Here is a 23,257-nt window from a genome sequence, read left to right on the forward strand (position 1 = left end):
TTAGGGATAAGGAAGGTGGTAAGAATGGAGGAAGGAAGGACTGTATAGAGGGAAATGAGTGGTGGGAGGGGTGAGGGGAAGGGAAAAAAATAACAGAATGAATCAAACAACATTGCCCTATGTAAATTTATGATTTTTAATTAAAAAAAATGGAAAAAAAGAAATATTACAATGAAACTCCAAAGAAAAAAGTATGAAGAAATATTTGAAGTACATATCAAAAGTATTAAAAATGTTGACTTAAAAATTGCATTTCTAATAATTTTCTTAAGGAAACAATCAAATATATAAATATGTTCAAAGATGTGCTTAACATAGTATTACAACAGTAACAAGATGAAAACAAATGATATACACCACAATAGAGACTATATAAAGAAATACTGGTTCATTCATTTGATGGGATTCTATGAACTATGACAAAATAGAATTTTCAAAGAATATTTGAAAGAACATTTCAAAGAATACATGTAATGCAGTATCAGGTAAAAATTAAATCAGATATGTAAGAATGTTATCCAGATTGGGCTAAAAATTTATATATAGTTATATAGAAAACTAAATGATAAAAACCATTAAAATTTCAGGAGTCATTTTTACTACATGCTATGATTACGGTCGATTTTCCCCCTTAGGTTTACCTATTCTCAATTAATTGACTACAAAACATTATTTTATAACTGGTTATAAATTTTTTCATGTATTAGAAGCAATTTTATGATTTCTTTTTTATCTGATTTTATTAGCCATTCCAACTCAGTTTTTGTTGCTTCTTACCTTCATCACTATGTAAGAAGACCACGAATATTAGTTTATAGTAAATACACTTAAAATGCTTTCAGATACCCATAGAAAAAGAAAGCCAGGAGGATAAAGAGGAAAGGTAAACAGAATACACTACTTATTTTACTTCTATAGAATTAATTACATGTCTCCTTCAAGAGCATGTTTTTCCTTAGATTCTTTTCCTAAAATTAAACTGCTAACAACTCTGGTACCTTGGCTTCAGGTTTGCAGTATTAAGCTAGAATTCAAAATGGTGTAGTTAAAGGCTTTTTTTTTTTTATTTTGAAAAAGAAAATCAATTGTTAACATTTTAGTAACAACTTTAATTTTTAAAGAAACCTTTTTAAGTAAAGAAGGAAAACTCACGTAATTGTTTTAAAAAATTTTTCTTATGTGGTTGTTTTCTCACAATTTTTAACTTCCATCAATAATAAGTTTTCTCTGGCCTTCTATTAAGGTCAGAGTTGAGAGTTTGTTTCAAAACTTTTTTCTTATTCCTATTATTGAAGGTAAAAAGACCTAACTGTGTGTGTGTGTGTGACAAAAGCAGGAGGAATTCTAGAGACAATGTAGGGCTAGTTGAATAGGTGTGAAGTGTCTTCTTTTACCTGTAAATTGGAGATCCAGTAGGTAGAATGAGGGCCTCTCCCTTCCCAAAGAGCAATTGATAGGAACCTCTCCAGAAGAATTCTCCCCGCACCTTCCCCCAAAATTTCTGAGTGGTACAGCATGTAGATTTTGACATTTTGTCTTTTACTCATGGAGGATGAAAGAGAGCAGGCCTTAATTCATGTCCTTTCAAATTGATTTAAAAAAATATCTACCTCTTTCTAACTTCTAATTGGTTATAGATAGTGATGTTTAATATGGCTTATCAATATTTAAATCATACCAATAATGTAAGACACATGGTAATCATTAAAACTACATTGCTAATACATTTAATTTGTCAGAAAACCGGGTTTGGGAAATAGTTCAGGCAGGCAGGCTATGAAATACGGTAAAAATGAAAAGACCATGGAACATGAAAATGAAGTAAAATACAAACCAGGAAGAGAGCAGAAAAGAGAGATTCAGTGATTGAAATGGCAACCATAAATTGTAAATATATGTGCTTCTTGGATTTATGAGTTTTAATTTCATGTTTGAAAACATTTATCAGGGACTGATGTGAATTTGAATGTTCCTTCCCCCATTTAGTTACACTGTAGTTATTTTGCAATGAGTGTCTATAATCTCTCAAAAATTTAAAAAGATTATTCGTCCAACTGACATTTTTGCAAGATCGAGTAAGAATCTGACCATGGGGCATGTGTATTGCACTTTTGAAAGGGAAGTGACTGATGAGATAGATATTAATGCAGTAAACACTCATCCAAGTAGTTGTTGCCTGCTCAGTACTGTGCCTCAGGTAAACAGAGAAATGGCACCATTCAAAGGGAAATCAAATAAATATAACTAAAATACCTAATCGTAGATAAAGGTAGATAAGTTATGAAGTTTTCTTAAGATAATGGCGCAGCTATTAGCTGTTTCAGAAAACCTTGCTGAGAAAAAGGATGCTTAATAGAAAATAAAGTTTTTGGCCATGAAAAACAATTAAATAAAAAAGAACTTCCTATGAAAGTGCTTTAGCAAGAATGTGACTATAAAGGAGTATCTCTTGCTGAATCTAAAGAACCCAGCTGAATTTGGACCCAAACTACAAATAATAGTTTCTCTCCCCAGAAAAAAAGCATGGGGGTGGGGCAGGAAAACTATGGCACTGATGACCTAAATACCATGAGGCAGAAAACCCAGCTACAACAGCTACAAGGGAAATGAGATATATTTGCATAAACTGTAAAAATTAATAGAAGAGGAAAGGTGCTAAAGTCTGGAGTACACTTGAAAGTAAAAATGCAAATAAAAAATAGGCCAATTCCAAAAAACTGAAAGCCAAATATTTTCCCTGATAAGTAGAAGATGATATATAATGGGGGTTGGGGGCGAGAGAAGAATAGAGGAACTTTACATTACATAGAGGGAAATGAGAGGGAAGAGGGGGCATGGATATGAATAATGGTGGACTGAGACAGACATCATTACCCTATATACATGTATGATTACATGAATGGTATGAATCTACATCTTGCACAACCACAGAAACGAAAAGTTGTACCCCAATTGTGTACAATGAATCAAAATGCAGTCTGTAAAAATAAAAAAAAAAATAAAAAAATAAAAATTTGACCTACCATCTAAACTATCCATTTTACTCCCAGGAGTTTGCCTAAGAAGATTGAAAGCAGGTATCCAAACATGAAAAACAAAAAAACCAAAACGTAAATAAAGCCTAAGAGCTAAAACTGAACTTCTGTGTAGTCCAGAACCTCAAACTCAAAATACTGAAAAGGAAATAAACACATAATATGAAATAAATCATCATGGCTTACAGTTTATCTTTTTAAATAATTATATTGGTCTGGTTTTGTTACATAAAGGAATGGAATTTCCATTTCAAAATAGTGGAATGTTAAACTAGATTCCACAAATATACTTTTAATTGGACAAAATTTGTAATCCTGTGATATTATTTTTGGTGCTGGCGACTGAATGAAGGACCTGATAGATGCTAAATATGCATTCCACCACTGGGCTACACCCCAGCCACCCGGGATTCTTTTGAATGTTATAAAAGAGGACAGACAGCTAAGGATGATCACAGGAAGAATTCATAAGTAGTAACCAATCTGACTTCACCACAGAAGAAAATAATAACAGCATCTCAAAAGTATTGTTTTGCTCAAACTTATTTGACCACAAAAATGTTATCTCTTTCCCCATTTTTTAAGAAAAGAGATAGCCTGTACGATAGGCAATACATCAGAAGAAATAATGGATGGATAATACCTGTTTCTCATGAGAGTATTTGATGTGTCTGTCTAGATTTGTAAATCTTCAAGGGCAGAAGTATGTGCCAGGTAGTATGCTAAAAGACTTTATATCTCAGTCTTGTGAGTTGTTATGTTGAAGGCTCATACGTTGAAGGTTTGGTTGCCAAACCAGATGAGGGTCTTAGGAAGGTGACTGGATCGTGTGAACTAAAATAAATCTTTTCTCCTTTTAAGTTGATTTATCTCAGGTATTTTGTCACAGTGAAAGAAAGTTGACTAATGCATGAGGAAACAGGTTACTCCCATTGAACAGATTGGAAATTTAAGGCTGAGAGAGGTGAGGCAATGTATATAAGATCACTCAGCCAATTACGTGGCTAAAGTAGGATAAAAACTCAAGTCTACTATATTCTCTATCTTTCTAGATAAATACAGATATATGTCTCCACCAATCCATCTTTAATTCATGCTTTAAAAATTAATGCTTTCTTTGCTACCAACAATATTCATGCTTATCTTTAAATCTTTCCTGAAGAAAACTACCATAAGAGAATAGGACATCCATTAAGAGAAACAGAATAACTTTAATGTCCTTAATTTTGTGGAAATAAAGCACTTTGAACCCCATGGCTATTTTTAAATTTTCTTTTATAACTGAGAAATGCAGGTGCACTTGTTGAGAGAAGAGTTTCAGTTTTCTTTAAAAAGTTTACTTCTGTAATATGCTAGTTTCATTTTAGTGAACTAAAACCTGTCTTTAAGTTAGGCTGCATGGAAAAGCATTTCTGAGATGGTTTTCCTTTATCATAAATGACCTAAAAGTTAAATCCTTTTTTGCTGTTTTTGTAACCTCCAAGAATCTAGATGGGTTAGTCATAACACAAGTGTGCCATATTTTCAGTATTTCATTTCAGTATTTCAGTCCACTTGAAACAGAGATAAATGACAAACTGTCAGATCTTAAGGATCATATTCATTCATGCCATTTAATCAGAAAAACTGGGTTAACACATTTAATTTTTATATATTCATACCTGTTTAATCATAATTAGATATGAATACTTATAAGAACTGTTGATTTTGAGGGTTTAATATAAATATCATTGGCTCCCTCTGCAGGCTTGGCCCATAAACAAATCTTACTAAGTAGATAGGACTATATATTTGACACACCAGAATCCTCTTATGTTATGCCCTTTGCTTTGAAATTGCACCTAGTTACTGAAGTATTGAAACTCAGTATAATATGGAACAGAATGAAAGCAAGAAAGAAAGGAAACATATTAAGAAATTGAAAAACAAAACAACGACAACAACAAAACCTCCTCATGTTTTCATTCACATGTACTCTTAAGACTGTGAGATCATCACTCCTATCACTGAGTGTTTTTACCTGAAACTCCTTTGCAAAGCAATCACAGCAGATGGAAGCTTCTTTATTCTTTTTCTAGTCTGGAAACCCTTCCAGTAAGCTTGAATCAAGCAAGCTGCTTGATGTAGTTTCTGAAATTATATGCCAGAAATAATTTAAAAGACATCTCTAGAAAAGTTTTTTTAAAAAGCATATTTCTTAAAATATCAAGCCAGGGCAAGAATTAATTCCCTTCTCTAACAAGGTGGGTAAGAAGCAACACTAAATCCACAGGCCCAGAAGAGGGAAGGCCTAAGAATAACACTATACCTTAACTCCAAAAGGAAGTTTTTTTAAGCTCAGTCAGGCATTATCTAGAACATATTCAAGATATAATCTAGTGAGCTCCAAATTCTCTCTGTCTAACTTCTCTTTTTTAAAGACCTCACAGTAATGCCTAGCCTTTCATAATCTTTTTTGAACTACCTCGTCATTATTTTTATTTAATAAGACAATCAACCTGGTTAGGTTCTGACTGTAAGCTCTGTTGACCTTTTGTGGGTGGTCGTTCAAAACTGCATAGTTCTGGAAGTTTTTGGTATGCTTATGCTGTTTTGTATTTGTCTAGCACATGCATAGTTTCATGATTAGTTTAAGACATGTGAAGGTTCACACAAAGCAGCAAGAAATTCTCCTTTGCTCTCTTTCTTTCAGATTCTCCCCTTCTTCCTCCTGCCTAACTGGACTCTTCATGGGTCCTGCTTATAATTTTAAATGTATTACCTTTTTGGCTCAGAATTTTAGATCTATAGTATACTTATTGACTTTTAAATTAAAAAAGAATTTATTATTTTATATTTAAGTCTATTTTCCATATTTATTTTAAATCTTCACCTAGAAATATTTTTTCCTATTGGAATGAGATATTGGAGCCATCATTTCAAATATACTAGAGGCAGTATGATAAAATAATATATGATAAAATAATCAATGATTTGTTGCCTCCAACTTCTAATTTTTATTAATACAATTTTTTCATGTAGAGGCAAAAAAACATTGTTATATCTCAAAGACTAAGAAAGTCAGCTTTAGGTAACTGTAAACAGTTTGCTATAATTAGATTCTTTTAAAGAAAAAAAAACAAAGAAAAAAGTTTAAATAGCTTATATATAAAAGATGATAAATATCAGAGAAAAGAATTTCATAAGAATTCCTGAAAAAACAAAAAAACCTGATGTGGCAGCATCTATAAACACTTGTGGCACAAGTGTAAAAGCAAGACTGAGATAATATTTATGTGTAGGCTGCATGAAAAAGATACTCTTAAAGATACTTCTATTTCCAGGGAAGCATTTTGCTTAAAATATTAAGAGGAAAAAAAGTGAGACACATTTAAGGAAAACTGCAATTCAATAGAGTCAGTTAACAATATCCCAATTATTCTTATAATTTAATACCTGGTCTTCTTCTTGATATATCTGAGGGCTTAAAAGACCAACGAGTTGTGTAAGTTCTTGACTAAATTCTGTTCCAGTTTCCTGTTTATTTAGTAGACTTCTGAGTCCTGAAATGGAAAAACAAAAGATATAATTATTAAAAGTAAAATATGATTTTATTATATAATCAGTATTATTTATTTTTAATTTATCTTTTAATTTTTTACAGACTGCATTTTGATTCATTGTACACAAATGGGGTACATCATTTCGCTTCTATGGTTGTACACAGTGTAGATTCATACTATTCATGTAATCATAAATGTATATAGGGTAATGATGTCTGTCTCATTCCACCATTTTTCATACCCCCTCCCTCTAATTTCCTTCTACATAATCTAAAGTTCCCCCATTCTTCTCTAACTCCCCATGCTGTTTTATATCTGTCTAGCACATGCATAGTTTCATTATATATCATTCTCCACTTATCAGGGAAAACATTAGGCCTTTGGTTTTTGGGGATTGGCTTATTTCACTTAGCATGATATTCTCCAATTTCATCCATTTATTTGCAAATGCCATAATATTATTCTTCTTTATGGCTAAATAATATTCCATTATGTATATATACCAGAGTTTCTTTATCCATTCATTTGTTGAAGGGCATCTAGGTTGGTTCCACAATCTAGCTATTGTGAACTGAGCTGCTATAAACATTGATGTGGCTGTGTTAACTGTAGTTTGATGATTTTAAGTCCTTTGGAGTGAGATAACTGGGTCAAAAGGTGGGTCCATTCTAAATTTGGGTCCATTCCAAATTTTCTGAGGATTCTCTACACTGCTTTCCAGAGTGGCTGCACCAATTTGCAACTCCACCAGCAAAGTAAAAGTGTGTCTTTTCCCCCACATCCATGCCAACATCTATTATTTATTTTTTGTAGTACTGGTGGGGCAATTTTCCTCTGAGCTACATACTTACTTCCCACCCCCTCTTTTTAAATTTTGATAAAGGCCTCACTATTCCTGAGGCTGGCCTAGAACTTGGAATCTTCTTGTCTCAGCCTCTGAGTTGTTGGAATTACAGGCACTACCACACCTGGCTATTAATTTAAAGTTAAAAAGTCTGGTTTAGAAATAAGTGAATATAATAAGGTTAATCACATATTTTTTCTTTTTCCTTTCCTCAGAGACTTCTAGGCTGAGGTCTTTAGGATAATCCTCTGTCCTAAGAATTCTTGCTGCTCACTTGTGAGATCTGATACAAGAATATGTCTAGATAGGCAGGCAAGATGGTGTATGCTTATAATCCCAGTGACTTGGGAGACCGTGGCAGGAAAATCACAAGTTCAAGGCCAACCTCAACAATTCAGGAAGACCCTCTTTCAAAATTAAAAGATCATAGGTTGGGGAAGTAGTTCAATGGTAAAATGTCCTTGGGTTCAATATTAAAAAAAAAAAAAAAAAGGTCTTTAGACAATCTCTTTAATAAAAAGCAATAGAATCAGTGAACTCAAAGAGTAGAGAGAATATTTTTTCTTGTTTGAAAACAGACACATACCAAAACGTTTTTAAAGATTATTCTTAATACTCAGTATATGCCTACCTTGTAGAAGCACTTAAGTAGATTACTATGAGTCATTACTAATTAAGGGAAGTTATTATTAAATAAATTAAAAAAAACCCCTAACATCTAACATTGGGACAAGTTAACAAATTCCTGAACAAACACGGAAGTGCTATAACATTAGGCTACTGCATTTCATCATCAAATAATAGAGTAGTAGTAAAAGGTAAAAAGTAGGTACTGATTTCAGAGTATGTTGGAATGATGTATTATAATGAATGTATTCAATATAAATAAAGAAAATAAAATGGCCTTGTAGTGCACAATTGCAGAAGCCATGGTATGGATATTCCTATGCCTCAAAGTCTCTTTAAGATTCAACTTCTCAGCAGTACTGATAATTATAAAATATCATGAAAAAAAGGAATAAATTCTGCTGTTGAGATATCAGTCAAAAGTAAATCCTTTGTAATGAATTCTGCTGGACATTCACATTTATAATTGCAGAACTGAGAAAGGTACATCTGGCACAATTCAACTAGAGTTGTATTACAGGTACTTTCTCTCCCTACCTTTTCCTACAATTCATAAAATAATTAAAGTGTTCACAGCAGTGACTAATCCAGGATATATGGCTAAAGTGTCTTATAAATCATCAAGAATGATTAAAAGCCCATTCTAGTTGTTTAGGTATTAAATGCATCATATAGTCCATAAAAAGTCATATAGGATAATCCTATATTAAGTATATTTAAAGAAACAGAAATCCATTTCCTAATTATGTTAAATAAAAAGTATATATCATAATTCATGGCTCTGGTCAGGAAAGAAATAAAGCTAACATATAACTTTGCTTGGTAACTGGAAAAAGTACATGATCTGTGTGAACTTGGATAAATTAACTAATTTTCCCATTCTTCTTATTCCATATCTATAAAATAAGGATAAAAGTATCCCAAAGGGTCATTATAAAGATTAAAAATCTTAATGCATGTAAAGCATGTAGAACAGTGTCTTATACATAGTAAATGCTCAATGAAACAAAAGCTATTATGTGAGACTGGTATACACTGAGTTCCTTGACCCCTCAAAGGAGGGGTGTGTCTTTTTGTTGTTGAGGATTGACCCAGGACCTTATGCATGTGAGGCAAGCATTCTACCAACTGAGCTACACCCCAGCCCAAAAGGGGTCTTTTTAGGCATATGTGTTTGATTTTTGAGGCCAGGCAGATTTTATTGTTTCTGAAGAAAGTCTGTGAAGTAGTTAAGGAATAATTAATTAACTGATATAAATGTCAAAAGGGTTATCAACCTCTCCAGCACAGTTCTACTTTTTTCCAATAAAGCTAGTTGCTGATTTCTTTGGTCATTATTTTATTATACTACATAGTATATTCAATATAGAACCTTTTGGTCAGAGAGGGAGTAAATAGTGTTTGTAAACTCATCTATGAACTATTACAGGCCACAGTTAAGACATTAAAAGATAGCTCAATTATATAAAGATTCTTTTCTGTATTTAATAAGTTTTTAAATAACTTTTTATTTTACTTAGTTTTGTATGTGGTGCTGAGAATGGAACCTAGTGCCTCATGCATAGTAGGGAAGCAGTTCACCACTGAGCCATACTCTCAGCCCTATGATAAGGTTTTATCTGCATAACTCAATAGATAAGAATTTTGTCTTTCATAAACCATCAATAAACATTCTTTCTGAGAATCCCAAGGAAAGAAAGTATATTTGTACTACCTTTATAGCAGGAACTTAGTCTCAGTAAAATCAAAATTTCCTGATGGGATTCAGCCATCAACAGTAGGAGCTTTGTAGAAGTACTTCTTATGACTGGACTAGGAGTTGATAAAATCTTGAAAATAACTTCATCTAAAATAGAATGCAGGATTTTTCCTTCTATTCTGAGTAAATCACCACTAATAGAACAAAAAAATTAAAAGCATCATTATTAATTAATGCACAGTTATAACAATAAATTTAAAATAAAATATGCAGTAACTTGTTTAAAATATATAATTTGTCTCTAAGACTACATTTTGTTAAGTGCATTAATATTTATTAAATTTTTGTTGTGTACAAGGTACCATGCTAGATATAATAGAAAATACAAAGTAGTCACAAAAGTCCTTTCCTCAGAGAAACTTGCAATCAAATTGAGAAGAAAAATTCACAAAATATTAAATAATAAACATTTCAAAAGTTTCAAGACAACAATATGAGCAAAATCATAAGACAGTTCAAGGTTAATTGCTAAGTAAAATACAAAGATTATGTATTTAATTTAGGAGGAATTTTATTTTTTATTTCCTTCATCATACTGACAACTTCATTTTGCATTACAGATGTCATGAAAAATATTTACAACTTAGAAAAAGTCAAAAGGGGTAACTGATTGTTCTTTTGCTAAGTCCCTTAAAGAGCATGTGATTTTGTAGGGACATATACCTTTGTCTGACCACTTATTATTAAGGTATTTTAAGTTTGATGGTAGAAATTGAATATTGTTAATGATGTTTAGTTGAGAGCAAGGCAAATAAAACTCTTAGACAACAGCAACAAAAGTGATTTCTGTCCTGCACAAAAAGTAATTCTAAAGGCTACTATATATTGCTTTATAAGACAGTGGTCTTTTTTTTCTATTAGTCCTTTTTTTAATTTGCAAGTTCATTTCTATATTCCTTTGACAAACTAACTCTATAAATCTCCCTCCATTTTTCCTTTGAGCCTCTATAAACATTTTACTCATTAGTGAGCTGAATAAAATTTCTGATCACATAAATTTTGCTTATGTCATATTTTTAGCCTTTTGAAAATTATACTTCAACAGTGATCAAAGTGATTTTAAGAGACTCCAATAGCCTATCCCAATTTTAAAATTCTCAGAGTTGAAAGACTTTAAAGGTCATTCAATCAAAATACGTGGGAATCTTGGTGATACCTGTTTCTATGCTGCCTTCATTTTTAAGTTATTTCTTTTGCCAGGGATGCTCACTCCATTCCCTTGCATCTTTCATTATCATTACACCATTCAAAACTCAAGTAAAAAAATACGTTCATTTCAAAATGCCTTCCACAGATAAACCTATCCCAGTCTGATTACTTCTTTACTCCACATTCCAAAAGGAGTTAAGATATTATAACACATTAGTTCAAATGCATTTAAATGTTCTTTAATTTACTAATCCTAAAACTATTCTCTCCAGGCCACTAACTACCATCTTATTTTTCTGCCTCTCTTCTAGTCAAACTTGCCTGTTTCTACTTCTTCACTTCTCATTCATTTCCCAAATGACTACATTTGGCATTCTTCCTCACTACTTCACTATACTTTGTCAAAGTACATTTAATTAATATAACTTCACAAATACCATGTCACATATATATCACTAAGAACTTATTTTCCTAGTCCTGACATTCTCCATCCACACAGGTTCTTTGATACATTGTTCCTTCTGTTCTCTTTCACCCTCCACCCATATATTACTAATTTATTTCATGGTCTCCCTTCCCCAATATGCCCCTTAAGGTTATTCCCCAGGATTCCATTTTCAACCCATTTATTTTCTTCAATCTACTCATATTTCTCACTAATCTCATCTTTTCTCATGTTCAGTTTTATTACCATTTATAAGTTGCTAGTTTTGTAAATCTGTAACTCTAGTCCAGATCTCCTCATAAAAGTCAGTTATTGATGGGACACTGGAGTAATTTTCAGTCCTGGCTCTTAGAAATAAAACAAAAATTGAGATTTGTGTACAAAGATTTGTACAGACACTTATCTTTTTTTAAAATTTGTTTTAGTTGTCGATAGACCCTTTATTTTACTTGTATTATTTTTATTTGCTGAGAATAGAACCCAGCACCTCACACATGCTAGGTAAGCATTCTACCACTGGGCTCTGACCCCAGCCCCATAGATACTTATTTTACTGCCACGTTAAACCAACCTATCCAACACTGACTTCATTACCTATCTCACAGAGCCAGCTCCTTATATATTTCACATACTGCAGTCCAATTACCCAAAATAGACAACTTGGTGTCATACCTATCTGCACCTTTCATCTTATTTCTATCAAAACTCACCACATACTGAGGATTTTTATTTTTAATAGCTTTATTAAAGTATAATTGATATACAAGAAACTACATAATTTAAAGCATACAATTTGATCAGTTTGATGTTTGACCAACACACACAAGAAAATTAATATATTCACAACTCCCTAAGCTTCCTTGTGTTTCATTATAGTTTCTCCCTCTTTAGCCTCACTGACACACCCCAGGCAATCAGTTACCTGCTTTCTGTCACCACAAATTAGTTTACATTGTCTAGAATTTTCCATAAATGGAATTATGCAGTATATATTTCTTGTCTGGTCTCTTTCATGCAGCATTATTTTTATATTCATCAGTGTTATTATGTGAACAGTTTATTCCTGTTTATTGCTGAGTAGAGTGTTATTGGATAGATACACCACCATTTATTTACCTGTTGATGAACATCTAAGTTGTTTTTAGTCTTTGGCTATTACAAATGATGTTGCTATGATCTGTGTACAAGTCTTTGTATGGAAACTTTCATTTTTCTTAGGCAAATACCTAAGAGTATTTGGAGTAGAATGGATATATAATGTGGTAGGTGTATGTTTAGCTTGTTAAAAATTACCAAACTATTTTCCACAGTGACTGTACTAGCTTACATTTCCACCAGCAATGTACAAGAGATTTAGCTCCTCCTTCATATCATTGTCAACACTTGAGTTAGTGTTTTAAATTTTTGTCATTTAATGGCTGTGTAGTAGTATCTCCTACTGACAAGGGTGTTGAACAAAAATATTTTCATTTGCTTATTTGTCATTCGTGCATCCCATACATCTTTCATGAAGCATCCAATTATTTTTCACATTTTTCAAATTGTTTTTTGTTGTTAAAATTTGAGAGTTCTTTATGTGTTCTAGGTACAAGCATTTAATAAAATATATACTTTGCTTATATTTTCTCCCAGTCTGTGAACTGTCTTATTTCATTAAAAGTATCTTTCCAGTAGACTTCTAAATTTTTGATGAAGTCTAATTTAAGTCTGATTAATTTCTTACTTTGTAGATTTTACATTTGCTCAACTTAAGATCATATAGGTTTTACACTAATTTTCTCCAAGAAGTTTTAAATTTTAGGTTCACATGTAGTTCTCTGCATATTGATATCCAACAATTCCAATTTTATTTTAAAAGGATACCTTTCACCAATGAATGACCTTATATTTCTCTTACTACCATATCTGTGTGAGTCTATTTCTGACTCTACTCTGTTTCATTGATATGTCTGTGACTTATTACAGAAGTAACACCACCAGAATATTGTCTTACTCATGGTAGTTTTATAAAAAAGTTTTTAGATTAGGTATAATTCTCTAACTTTGCAGTTCATTTTCAAAGCTGGTTAGGCTACTTTAAATCCTCTGCTTTCATATGAATTGTAGAATCAGTTTGTTGCTTTCTACAAAAATAAGATTTTTATTGGGATTATGTTTAAGATATATGACGTGCCATCTTTCCATTTATTTTCACATTCTTTAATTCTTCTTAGTAATACTTAGTTTTACATGTTTTGTTGGATTTAATATTTTATGCTATTATAAGCTGTAATTCTTAAAAATTTCAATATCTGAGTGTTAATTGGATATAAAATTTCAATTTATATTTTATATCAATTTTGTGTTCTACTACTTTAACTCATTTACTTTAGAAGTGTTTTTAATTATGAGGAATGGATGGAAGATTTTATCAAAGGTTTTTTCTGAAGATGGGGGGTACTGACAGGATGATGTGGTTTTTCTTTTTTAGTTTGTTAACATATGTTACACTGACTTTAGGATATTAAAACAGTAGTAAATTCCTAGAGTAAATCCAACTTATTCATGATGAATTAACTTTTTAATGTAGTGCTGGATTTCATATGCTAAAATTTTATTCAGAATGCTTACATATATGTACATAAGTATACTGATTAGTGTCTTTGTCTGGTTTTGATGTCAAGGTAATGCTAACCTCATAGAATGAGTTGGAAAATATTTCATTATCTTCAATTTTCTTGATGAGTTTACTTAAGATAATTTCTTCCTGAAGTGTTTGGTAGAATTTACCGGTGAAGAAGACCTGGCGTATTCTTGGTGAGGAGGTTTTTAGCTATTAATTGAATTTACTTTATAGTTACCTAAGGCTTAAGTGAATTTTGGTAGTTTGTGTCTTTCAAATCTTTTTATTTCATGCTTGTTCTTGGTATAGGTTTATTAATTTCATTGATCTTCTCAAGAACCAGTTTATGGTTTCATTTATTTTCTCTATTACTTACTATTTTATGGATTTTTGTTTCAATCATTATCATTTTCTTTTGTCAGTTTAAAGTTTAATTTTCCTTTCTTCTAGTTTCTTAAACTAGAAACTGAGGTTAATCATTTAAGATTTTTCCTTTCTAATATAGGCATGAACAATACAATATTTCCCCTAAGTACTATTTAAATTGAGATCATTCTGAGAAATTCTCATTTTGGTTTCATAACAATTCATCTACAAATAATTTCTAATTAATTAATTTATAATTTATTCCCCATTGTCTTGTGAGTTCTTTAGATATGTCATTATTTCCCTCATATTTGGGGAAGTTTCAGAGATAGACTGGGTACTAATTTCTAACTTAATTCCACTGAAGACAGAGAACATACTTTGAATTACTTAAATTCTTTTAAGTTAATTGAGACTTCTTTTATGTTCTAGAATGGCCTTTTTTGGGAAGATGGGGGGTAAAAGTCCACTGCATTTGAAAGGAGTATGCATTCCACTATTGTTTGATAGAATGTGCTATCAGTGTCAATTAGGTCAAGTTGGTTAATGTTGTTCAAATCTTCTATGGTCTTACTAATTTTCTGTCTACTTATTATATCAATTATTGAGAAGGGCATACTGCTATCTTTTACTCTAACTGAGGATTTATTTCTCCTTATAATTCTATTAATTTTGGCTCATATATTTTGAAATTCAGCCATTAGGTCAATAAACATCTTTTTGATGAACTGATTTTCTTATGATTGCATAAGTATTCTTTTGACTAGCATTAGCATGGTATATCTTTTTTCATTCTTTTATTTTGAATTACTTTTGTCTTTAAGAGCCTTTCTGTTAATGGTGAAATAGTTCCCATTTAAAAAATCCAAGCTGTCAATCTCTGTCTTTTAATTTGGGGTCTACAAACATTTACATCTAGTATAGGCAGGTTTAAATCTGCTGCATGATTTTTACCTGTCACATCTGTCCTTTATTCACTTTCTCCTTTTTTTTTCCAACTGCCTTCTTTTGGATTACAAATTTTTTTGTGATTTGTTTTTATTGCTTTTGTTAGCTTTTTAGCCATAATCCTTTGTTATTTTATTGGTTGCTTCAAAGCTCACAGTATATTTCAACTACTGAGTCTACCCTCAAAGGACATTTATGACTGTCATAGTATATGAGACTTATGATAAAATACTGCTCTAAGCCTTTATGCTACTGTTGTAATACATTCTACTGATACATATGTTACAACCCCAAAAAACATTATTATTATTGTTTAGGCAAATATATTATGGATAATATTATTGGGATGCAATAAGAAAAGTAATTTTATATATTTACCTATGTAATCACCACTTTTGATACTCTTCATTCCTTTGTGTAGAGCATTTTCTTAAACATTTCTTTTAGTGTGGGTCTACTGGTGATGTCTCAAAAATTATTTTGCCTTGTTTTTGAAATATCTTTCTGCTGTGTATAAAGTTCTAGTTTGATAGGGTTTTTTTTCACCTTTCAATACTTTAAAATGTTGCCCAACTATCTTTTAGTTTGTATTGTTTCTGAAGAGAAAGTGGCTGTCATTATCATTGTTCTATCTAATATTTTTTTTCCTTCTGGTTGCTTTTTAAGATTTTCTTTTTCCTTTGAATGAGTCCTTTGATGATGATATGCTTTGATGTGGAACTTTTTTCCACAGCTTATCACTGAGCTGTGGAACAACTTCAAGTAGCACCAAATAGGTGAATATTGAAAGGAGACAATAGAGATAGTAGGGTCAAAAAATATTTGAAGAAATAATGGCTGAAATTTTTCTAACTTTGATGAAAATTTGTAAACTTGCAAGATTCAAAAAGCTCACCAAACACAATGATAATAAAAAAATGATGTGGGGAAAAGTTTGCAGTAAATGCAAGAAATGATCACTTTATAGAACTAAAGAGAAAAAAAAGAGTGATCAAAACAAATATTCTATGATGACACATGTGGAATTTACTAATGCTTTTAAAGTTAAATTTAAGTGATCATAATCACTTCTGTTATATTTCCAGGATCTGTATGCCTTCCAATGGGGGGAAAAAGATTTTACACTGCAGAATAGTTTCAATAGCCATGTGCAGTTAAGATCCTTTGAGACAGTTTGATCTTTTTAGGCTTTGATTTTATGATTGATTTGAATGATCTGAAATAGTGCTCAGTTTGGTGCTACTTCACGCTACCAGGGTGAAACCTTGGATACCCTACCTAATGCTCCAGTATTTATGAGGTTTTCCAGTTTGGCTTTTGGTGATAGGCACTATTTCCAGATCTGTGAAGCTCCTAGAACTGTTCCTTTTAATCCTTTTGAATTATTGCTTTCCCTGACATTGGGTAGTTTCTTTCTTTCTCTTTACACATATGTGACCAGTATTTCTACCTCACACTTGACTTGAAAGGAACTCTGCCAATCTCTGGTAGCTTTCTTTTCTGATATTCTGTCTTATGAACTCTAGTTCTTCTTGTATTCTCAGCTCTGTCTGTTGTCACCTGAGTCTGGATAGGATACCCTTCCCTATCCCACTGCCTAGAAACTGTCTCAATACTATGTCTTGAATGTCCCTGAAAGGTTCATGTATTAAAGGCTCAGTCTCCATGGTGGCATTATTAGAAGGTGCTAGAACTTTTGAGAGATGATGCCTACTGGCAGGTGCTTAGGTCTTTAGGGACACCTTCTTGAAGAAGGTTGTGGGTCCCTGGCCCCTTCTTCTCTCTCTTACTTTTTGGCCATGATGTGCTCTCTCCATGACGTGCTGCCTCACCACAGGCTCAAAGTCATGGGGTCAAGTGATCACAAAGTAGAGCCTTCAAAACTGTAAGCAAAAATCATCCTTTTCTTTCTATAAGTTGATTGTCTCAGGTATTTTGTTAAAGTGATAGAAATCTGACTAATACAACCTCATTTTTTTCCTCTGATCTCACCTTAACTAATTAGTTGACTGATGTTCAGTTGCTTGAAAACTGATGTCTTTTTTTTTTTTTTTTTTTTTTTTACTGAGAGGGTAAATCCATTCATATTATTCCATCTTAATAAAAAGTGGATGTGAAGTCTTGATGAGTTTAATCCATTATTTTCTAAAATCCATTCCCCAGGTATCAGTGTCCAAGACCAAGATTTCATTACTTCACCTGCATTTTTGAGATTGTTTCCTCTAGTTGCCATCTTTGTCTAGAGTTTTGTTCCACTTATTTTTCTTCCAATAGAGACCAGAGTAACACAACTAAAATGTAATCTGACCATTTTCATCTACTTAAAAAATCTTCAATGATCCCAACTACCTCTAGGTTAAGACTTAATTTACTTACCACAGGATATAAATTTTTCAAGCCTTAACCTTTTGCTATCCACCTCTGATACTGAACTTTGATTTGTCCCAACAAATGATCTGTCCTACTTTTCACTCTCAGTGTGTTTCTTATCTCTATGCTTTTGCATGTTATAACTTCTACATAAGCACTGCTTTCTCCTTGTCTTCCCTGACCAATTTATCATCCTTAAATTTTCACCTTAGGTGTTATCTTCTTTAGGAAGCATCCCCTCTCAGTATGGGTCAGAAGCTCCTCTAACATTTGTGCATAAATTTAATATTGCAACACAACACATTACAATGTAATTAGGTTCATGTGTCTACTATCTCTTCCACTCTACTATCAGCTCTTTGGAAATAAGTTCTGAGTCTTAATCAACTTTATAACGCAAAGACAGACATAGTACTTGGCACATACTAGCTGCTTAATTTACACTTAACTGAAAGAATGATTTCAATTGTGTATATTCTGCCTTTTCATTTTTATTTGAGGAACTAGTACTTTTTTATATGTTTCTTTAGTACTTATCACAGTACTGAGCTTGTTGCTTTTTAAATAAGCATTTTTTTATTGTGATCCCAATATTTTTCTTTTAGATATCACTCTAATTTTCTTTTCTAAGCCTGAGATTTGGGTAAGATCTTCTTAAGCTCTGATAGCAATTTGATAATAAATTTCTAATTTTTTATAATATTTTACATTAATTTTTTTCTGGAAGACAATGGTAATAGAGCTTAAGTATCACATATAAGTCAAATGCAATTGATTTTAGCAAAACTGGAATAAAATTGGTAGTGCTACTGATCAAAAAATGAAAAAAATCAGTAACATATAAAATCAAGTCACCTGTTGATCTGTAGTATATTCTGTAGCAGAGTCATGACTATAGATCCTATTTGAACATTGTCAGTTTGCAGTAAGTGTAAGAAATGGTCACTTTGTAATACTAAAAGAAGAAAAGAAAGAATGATTAAAGATTCTATAATAACACAAGTGGGATTTTGTCTTTTTAAAATCAAATCAAAGCATGAGAAGTTTTGCTGAATTTCCTGGCTTTTTGTCCTCTACAATAAAGATTTTAAGATGCAGGCAGATGTACTTAAATAGTCATAAATAAAGTCGTTCTATTTTCATGAACAGTTATTATACTCAAGATAGCATCTATAAATAGTAATGACTTTATTAGTACCTCTCTTTAAACTGAACATAAAATAATATGTTCTAAATTTGAAAACCTTTTTCTAGCAATGAATTTCAGTGAATTAATTTAAATACAAAAATGTTTTTACTGCTTTATAATTTTTAAGTCTGAGGAGCAATTATGAAGAATTGGCACTGGATGCTTATGCAAGTTGCTTAACCTCTCAGAACCTCAATTTCTTCATCTATAAAACTAGAAATAAGTAGCTTTCACAAAAGCTAATACAAAATGTCCTAGAAAAGGACATTCCCAGTAAATGTCATCTATCTATCTATCTATCTATCTATCTATCTATCTATCTATCTATCTATCTATCTATCTATCTTTCCTCCCCTTCTCCACAGCTGAGCAGAAAAGTAAAATAAAATCAGGTATGTTAGCAAGCTGGCTCTATGGGACATAACTTTAGCTTCTAAATAAAACAACTTAACTCCCCTTTCTATCTTCTGAGGGAAGAGATTTGAATTCTTTCCCATACTAATTCCTGTTTTATATGGTTCAATATTTCACTACACACCAGTTTTTCAAATATTTAACAACTTAAAAATAATTCTACTAGTATTACATATTTCTCTGGTTTTTTATGTTCTGTCAAGTTAAAAAATTCTTTGTGGTTAGAATAAGTATATTTTCCATTTTTATTTATTTAAAGGGTTTATTAATAACTCTAAAATTAACTTTGAATTCACTGAAATCACATAGTATGCAGTATGTATATGATTCTTTTTTCTCCACTGGAAAAATTTGTTATTTAGCTATTTATTTTAACTCACTAAACAGTGATTCCATTTTATTTTTATGATATTTAACTTATAATATATCATTATATAACTTATTTTTGGAGCTCCTATTCTGTTTTTCAATAGTCAGAAAACTATTTGGTAGAATAAGTCCTACCTTACTGCCACTTCTGTTCCAAATAAAAATTGACACTGTGCCCATTTATTTACTTAAACTTTTTACAATGGAAGTTTCAAACATACATGAAAGCATATAAGAGAGTATAATATACCCACAAACGAGTCAATCAGCTTTAACAATGATCAACTCATGGTGAAACTTATTTTACCTACTCAACCATCCACTCTCATTTTATTTTGAAACAAATCCAAGACATCAAATTATTTTATCCATCAACATTTCAATATAAGTTCCCAAAAGATATTAATTGCTAAGCAATAAAACATAACCATTATCTCACCTAATTATCTCTTAATTTCATCAAATAGCCAGTCAAGTATCTCAACTTCTAGTCATTTTGTGAATTTTTAAGTTTGTTTCAATGTTCAAATGAGATTCATGAATTGTGATTGGCTATCTTTCAAATTTATTTCAACCTACAGATTCTTCTTGTTTATTTTCCTTACAATTTATTTGTTGAATAAACTGTGTCAATTGTTCTATGAACTTCTCAGTCTAGTTTTGTTGAATACATTCCAAAGCTATAATTTATTTCTTACACATTAATGGTTGGAGTTAGAGGACTGAAATGACTCAGGTTTGAATTTCTGGCACATACACTTAATCTGTGATGCTATCATCCATTAGGAGGCACTGAATGACAACCATAGCTATCAACCTCCAAATCTATTAAATCACAAAAGACTGCAAAATGGGTGCTATCCTATCACACATTTTCACTTATTACTTTGACTACTTCTAGACAAGACTGGACATGTTCAGGGGTGGAATGGCCATAGACTGGAATACTTTTAGATAGAGAAATTTTTTTCTCATCTTTATGTAAGATAGTTTTAAAACATGAATTAGTTCCCTAGCAGACTCCAATGGTGATTTTTAAAAAAAGTTTTGCTAATGAATTTGGTGTGTTTCAATCAATTGTTGTTATTATCTTTATTACTGTTCAAATTTCCTTTATGTTGGCTCCTGAGTACTTTTCACAAAATTCTAATTGATTTTGACAGCTTCCTTTCCATTTGGTATTTTAGAGCCTTGTGGGTTTATCTTTGTATATTTCCTACCCCAGACCTATAGTCAGTCATTTCTCCAGGTTATTCCATGTAGAGTGAAAAGGTTGTAGGAAACCCCATTTTCAAAGTACTCATTTATTTTTGCATATGAATTTACAATCATTTAATTGGGTTCCAAACCTAGTTTCAAAATGGAATATGGCATATTTCTAAAATTATTCAAGTATTCTCTCAATTTTTATTAGATCATTATACCACAGTCCTAAGTACTTTATATTTTTGGTTAAATAGTTATTTAAACTGGGAACTTATAATGATATTTGTTTCATACTGGAAAATAATGCTAAAAATTATTTAGGCATATTACTCAGCTATATACATACAACTACCCAAAGTATTAGTTATACTTTATTAAGGTAGATGCCTTTGGGAAATAGAATAGGATTATGTTTTTCTTAACAATACTTATAGAACTGTATTACTCAATGTGTACTATAGTCTGAAGGAAAAAAGCCAATTAAAAAAAGATTTCAGTTCAAGTATTACTTCCTAAAATAAAACAAAAAAATGAAAAAACAATGTATTCTTGTAGTATCACATTTGTTAAATGAAATTTTTCAAGAGTAGGAACTGTGCCATGATTATCACTTAAGAAATACTTTCTTAGTCTTAAGAAAACAACATAAAACTAGCCCACATTTATAGTTCTCAAAGTAAACAGAAATATCATATAACTTTGAAGTTCAGTAAAATATCATTATATAAGTTTACTCTCACTGAGGCTGTGAGTTAAATCACAGATTACTCTGTACATAGAGCTTTGTCTTACAGTAGATCTAAAACACTAACAGTAATCTTTAAAATAATTTCTTTTTCCTTGATTAATCCTTATGTCAGATTTGCTAAATAGAAAAAAAAAACTAAGGAGAAAGTTATATTTTAGCAATATTACCTTGAGTATAATATTCACATTGTCAATTTGAACTATTTAAAGCTGGAATATCCAAATGACTTTAAATTATGGGATTATTTCAACATGGTGTCACTTTACTATGGTTATCTGTATTATTTATGAGGTATTTATTTTTAGAAAAGATACAGATAAAACTGTTAGTAACTGACTCTACAATTGCTGTCAGTTACATTAAAATCTTTTCTCTTACCATTCTGTATGAGTTGAACATGGCCTCCTAATAGCCAGAAGAGAGAATCAGTCACAATTTGGAAAAAGTGCAGTATTTCATCTTTCTCTTCACCCTTCATACAAAAGACAAACCCAGCTTTCAATTTTGTAATTAGTTTCATTTTTTAAAAAATAACTTCTTTGGGGAGTTAGAAGACTCAGTTTTTGGATCTAAGAATTACATGGTATTGTAATCCTTAATTTCTTAACTATAAAATTTGTGGTTATAGTATGTTATAGTAATCCTTATTCTACCTACTATAAATGGCTCTTATCTAGATTAAATAAAACAAAATACGTAGTACAAAAGTACAAGTTGATACACAACAATTGTTATGCATCAGAATCACCTGTGAGCTTTTTAAATACAACCATACATAGGCTTAAGCCCAAATATACTTGAATCACCAAAAATAAAGTCTGGACACCTGTACCTTTTACAGTTAGGTGGATGAATTGGTGGTTATGCAGCCAGGTTGAAAACCACTGCAATATGCAAATAAAGATGTCAGTATGTAAGGCATTATTAATAGTACTTTTCAGTTCCAGTTTTTATGAGGGCAGAGACAGAGTCATTTAGTTCCCTGTTATAACTCAATGTTTCAATACATAGTGAATGTTCAATCAATATTTATTCAATGAACAAATAACAATGTTTTTTGTTTGTTTTTTCCATTCTGGAAAGTAAGGTGAGATATTAGTCTAGATCAGCATTTTACAATGGAAAAATAAGAAACACTGATTCCACTGAAAATTTTTGTCTTTTATTGGCCCCACAACTTTTTTTTTTTTTTTTTTTTTTTTGCAGGACTGGGGATTGACCTCAGAGTCTCACAAAGTGATGCTCTTTAATACCTCCAGACAGAATGCATTGGAATTGTTTTCCCCATTCCCCCTGGGTTTTTTACTACTGAGCTACATTCTCTGGCCATTTTTTGTTTTGAAACAGGCTGGCCTTGAACTTGTGACCTTCCTGCCTCAGCAGCCCAATTAGCTGGGATTACATGTGTGTGTCACCATGTGTGGCTTGGCCATGTAACTTTCAAGGAAAGTCTTACAAAGGGCATTAACTTTAAACACATTCTGAATGTTTGTACTGTATCAAAAAAGTGATGACAAGAGTAAAAATTTATGATAGCCATGATTATTCTCTGTGATAATGTTAAGTATTGTCTTCTCATTATTCTAGGACAAAGTTAGATAAGTGCTCAGTAAACAAGCATTTGCTAACATAAATAGAACAACA

The 23,257-nt window shown here is 31.6% G+C and overlaps 1 protein-coding gene across 5 annotated transcripts in view; it reads right to left on the bottom strand.

Annotated features, from left to right (window-relative positions):
* Positions 1–23,257, bottom strand: part of IQCB1 (IQ motif containing B1) — a 59,178-nt gene that overhangs the window by 21,954 nt on the left and 13,967 nt on the right. For all 5 annotated transcript variants that reach the window (XM_079155306.1, XM_079155305.1, XM_079155308.1 and 2 more), the window contains 5 exons: positions 21,992–22,085; positions 18,543–18,642; positions 9,763–9,941; positions 6,471–6,577; positions 5,056–5,165 (listed from right to left, as the gene is read on the bottom strand). In XM_079155306.1, coding sequence (XP_079011432.1) covers positions 5,056–5,165; positions 6,471–6,577; positions 9,763–9,941; positions 18,543–18,642; positions 21,992–22,085 — 590 coding nt within the window. The remainder of the gene's footprint in view (positions 1–5,055; positions 5,166–6,470; positions 6,578–9,762; positions 9,942–18,542; positions 18,643–21,991; positions 22,086–23,257) is intronic.

Source organism: Sciurus vulgaris (genome assembly GCF_902686455.1).
Source record: "Sciurus vulgaris genome assembly, chromosome: 10".
Taxonomy (NCBI): Eukaryota; Metazoa; Chordata; class Mammalia; order Rodentia; family Sciuridae; genus Sciurus; species Sciurus vulgaris.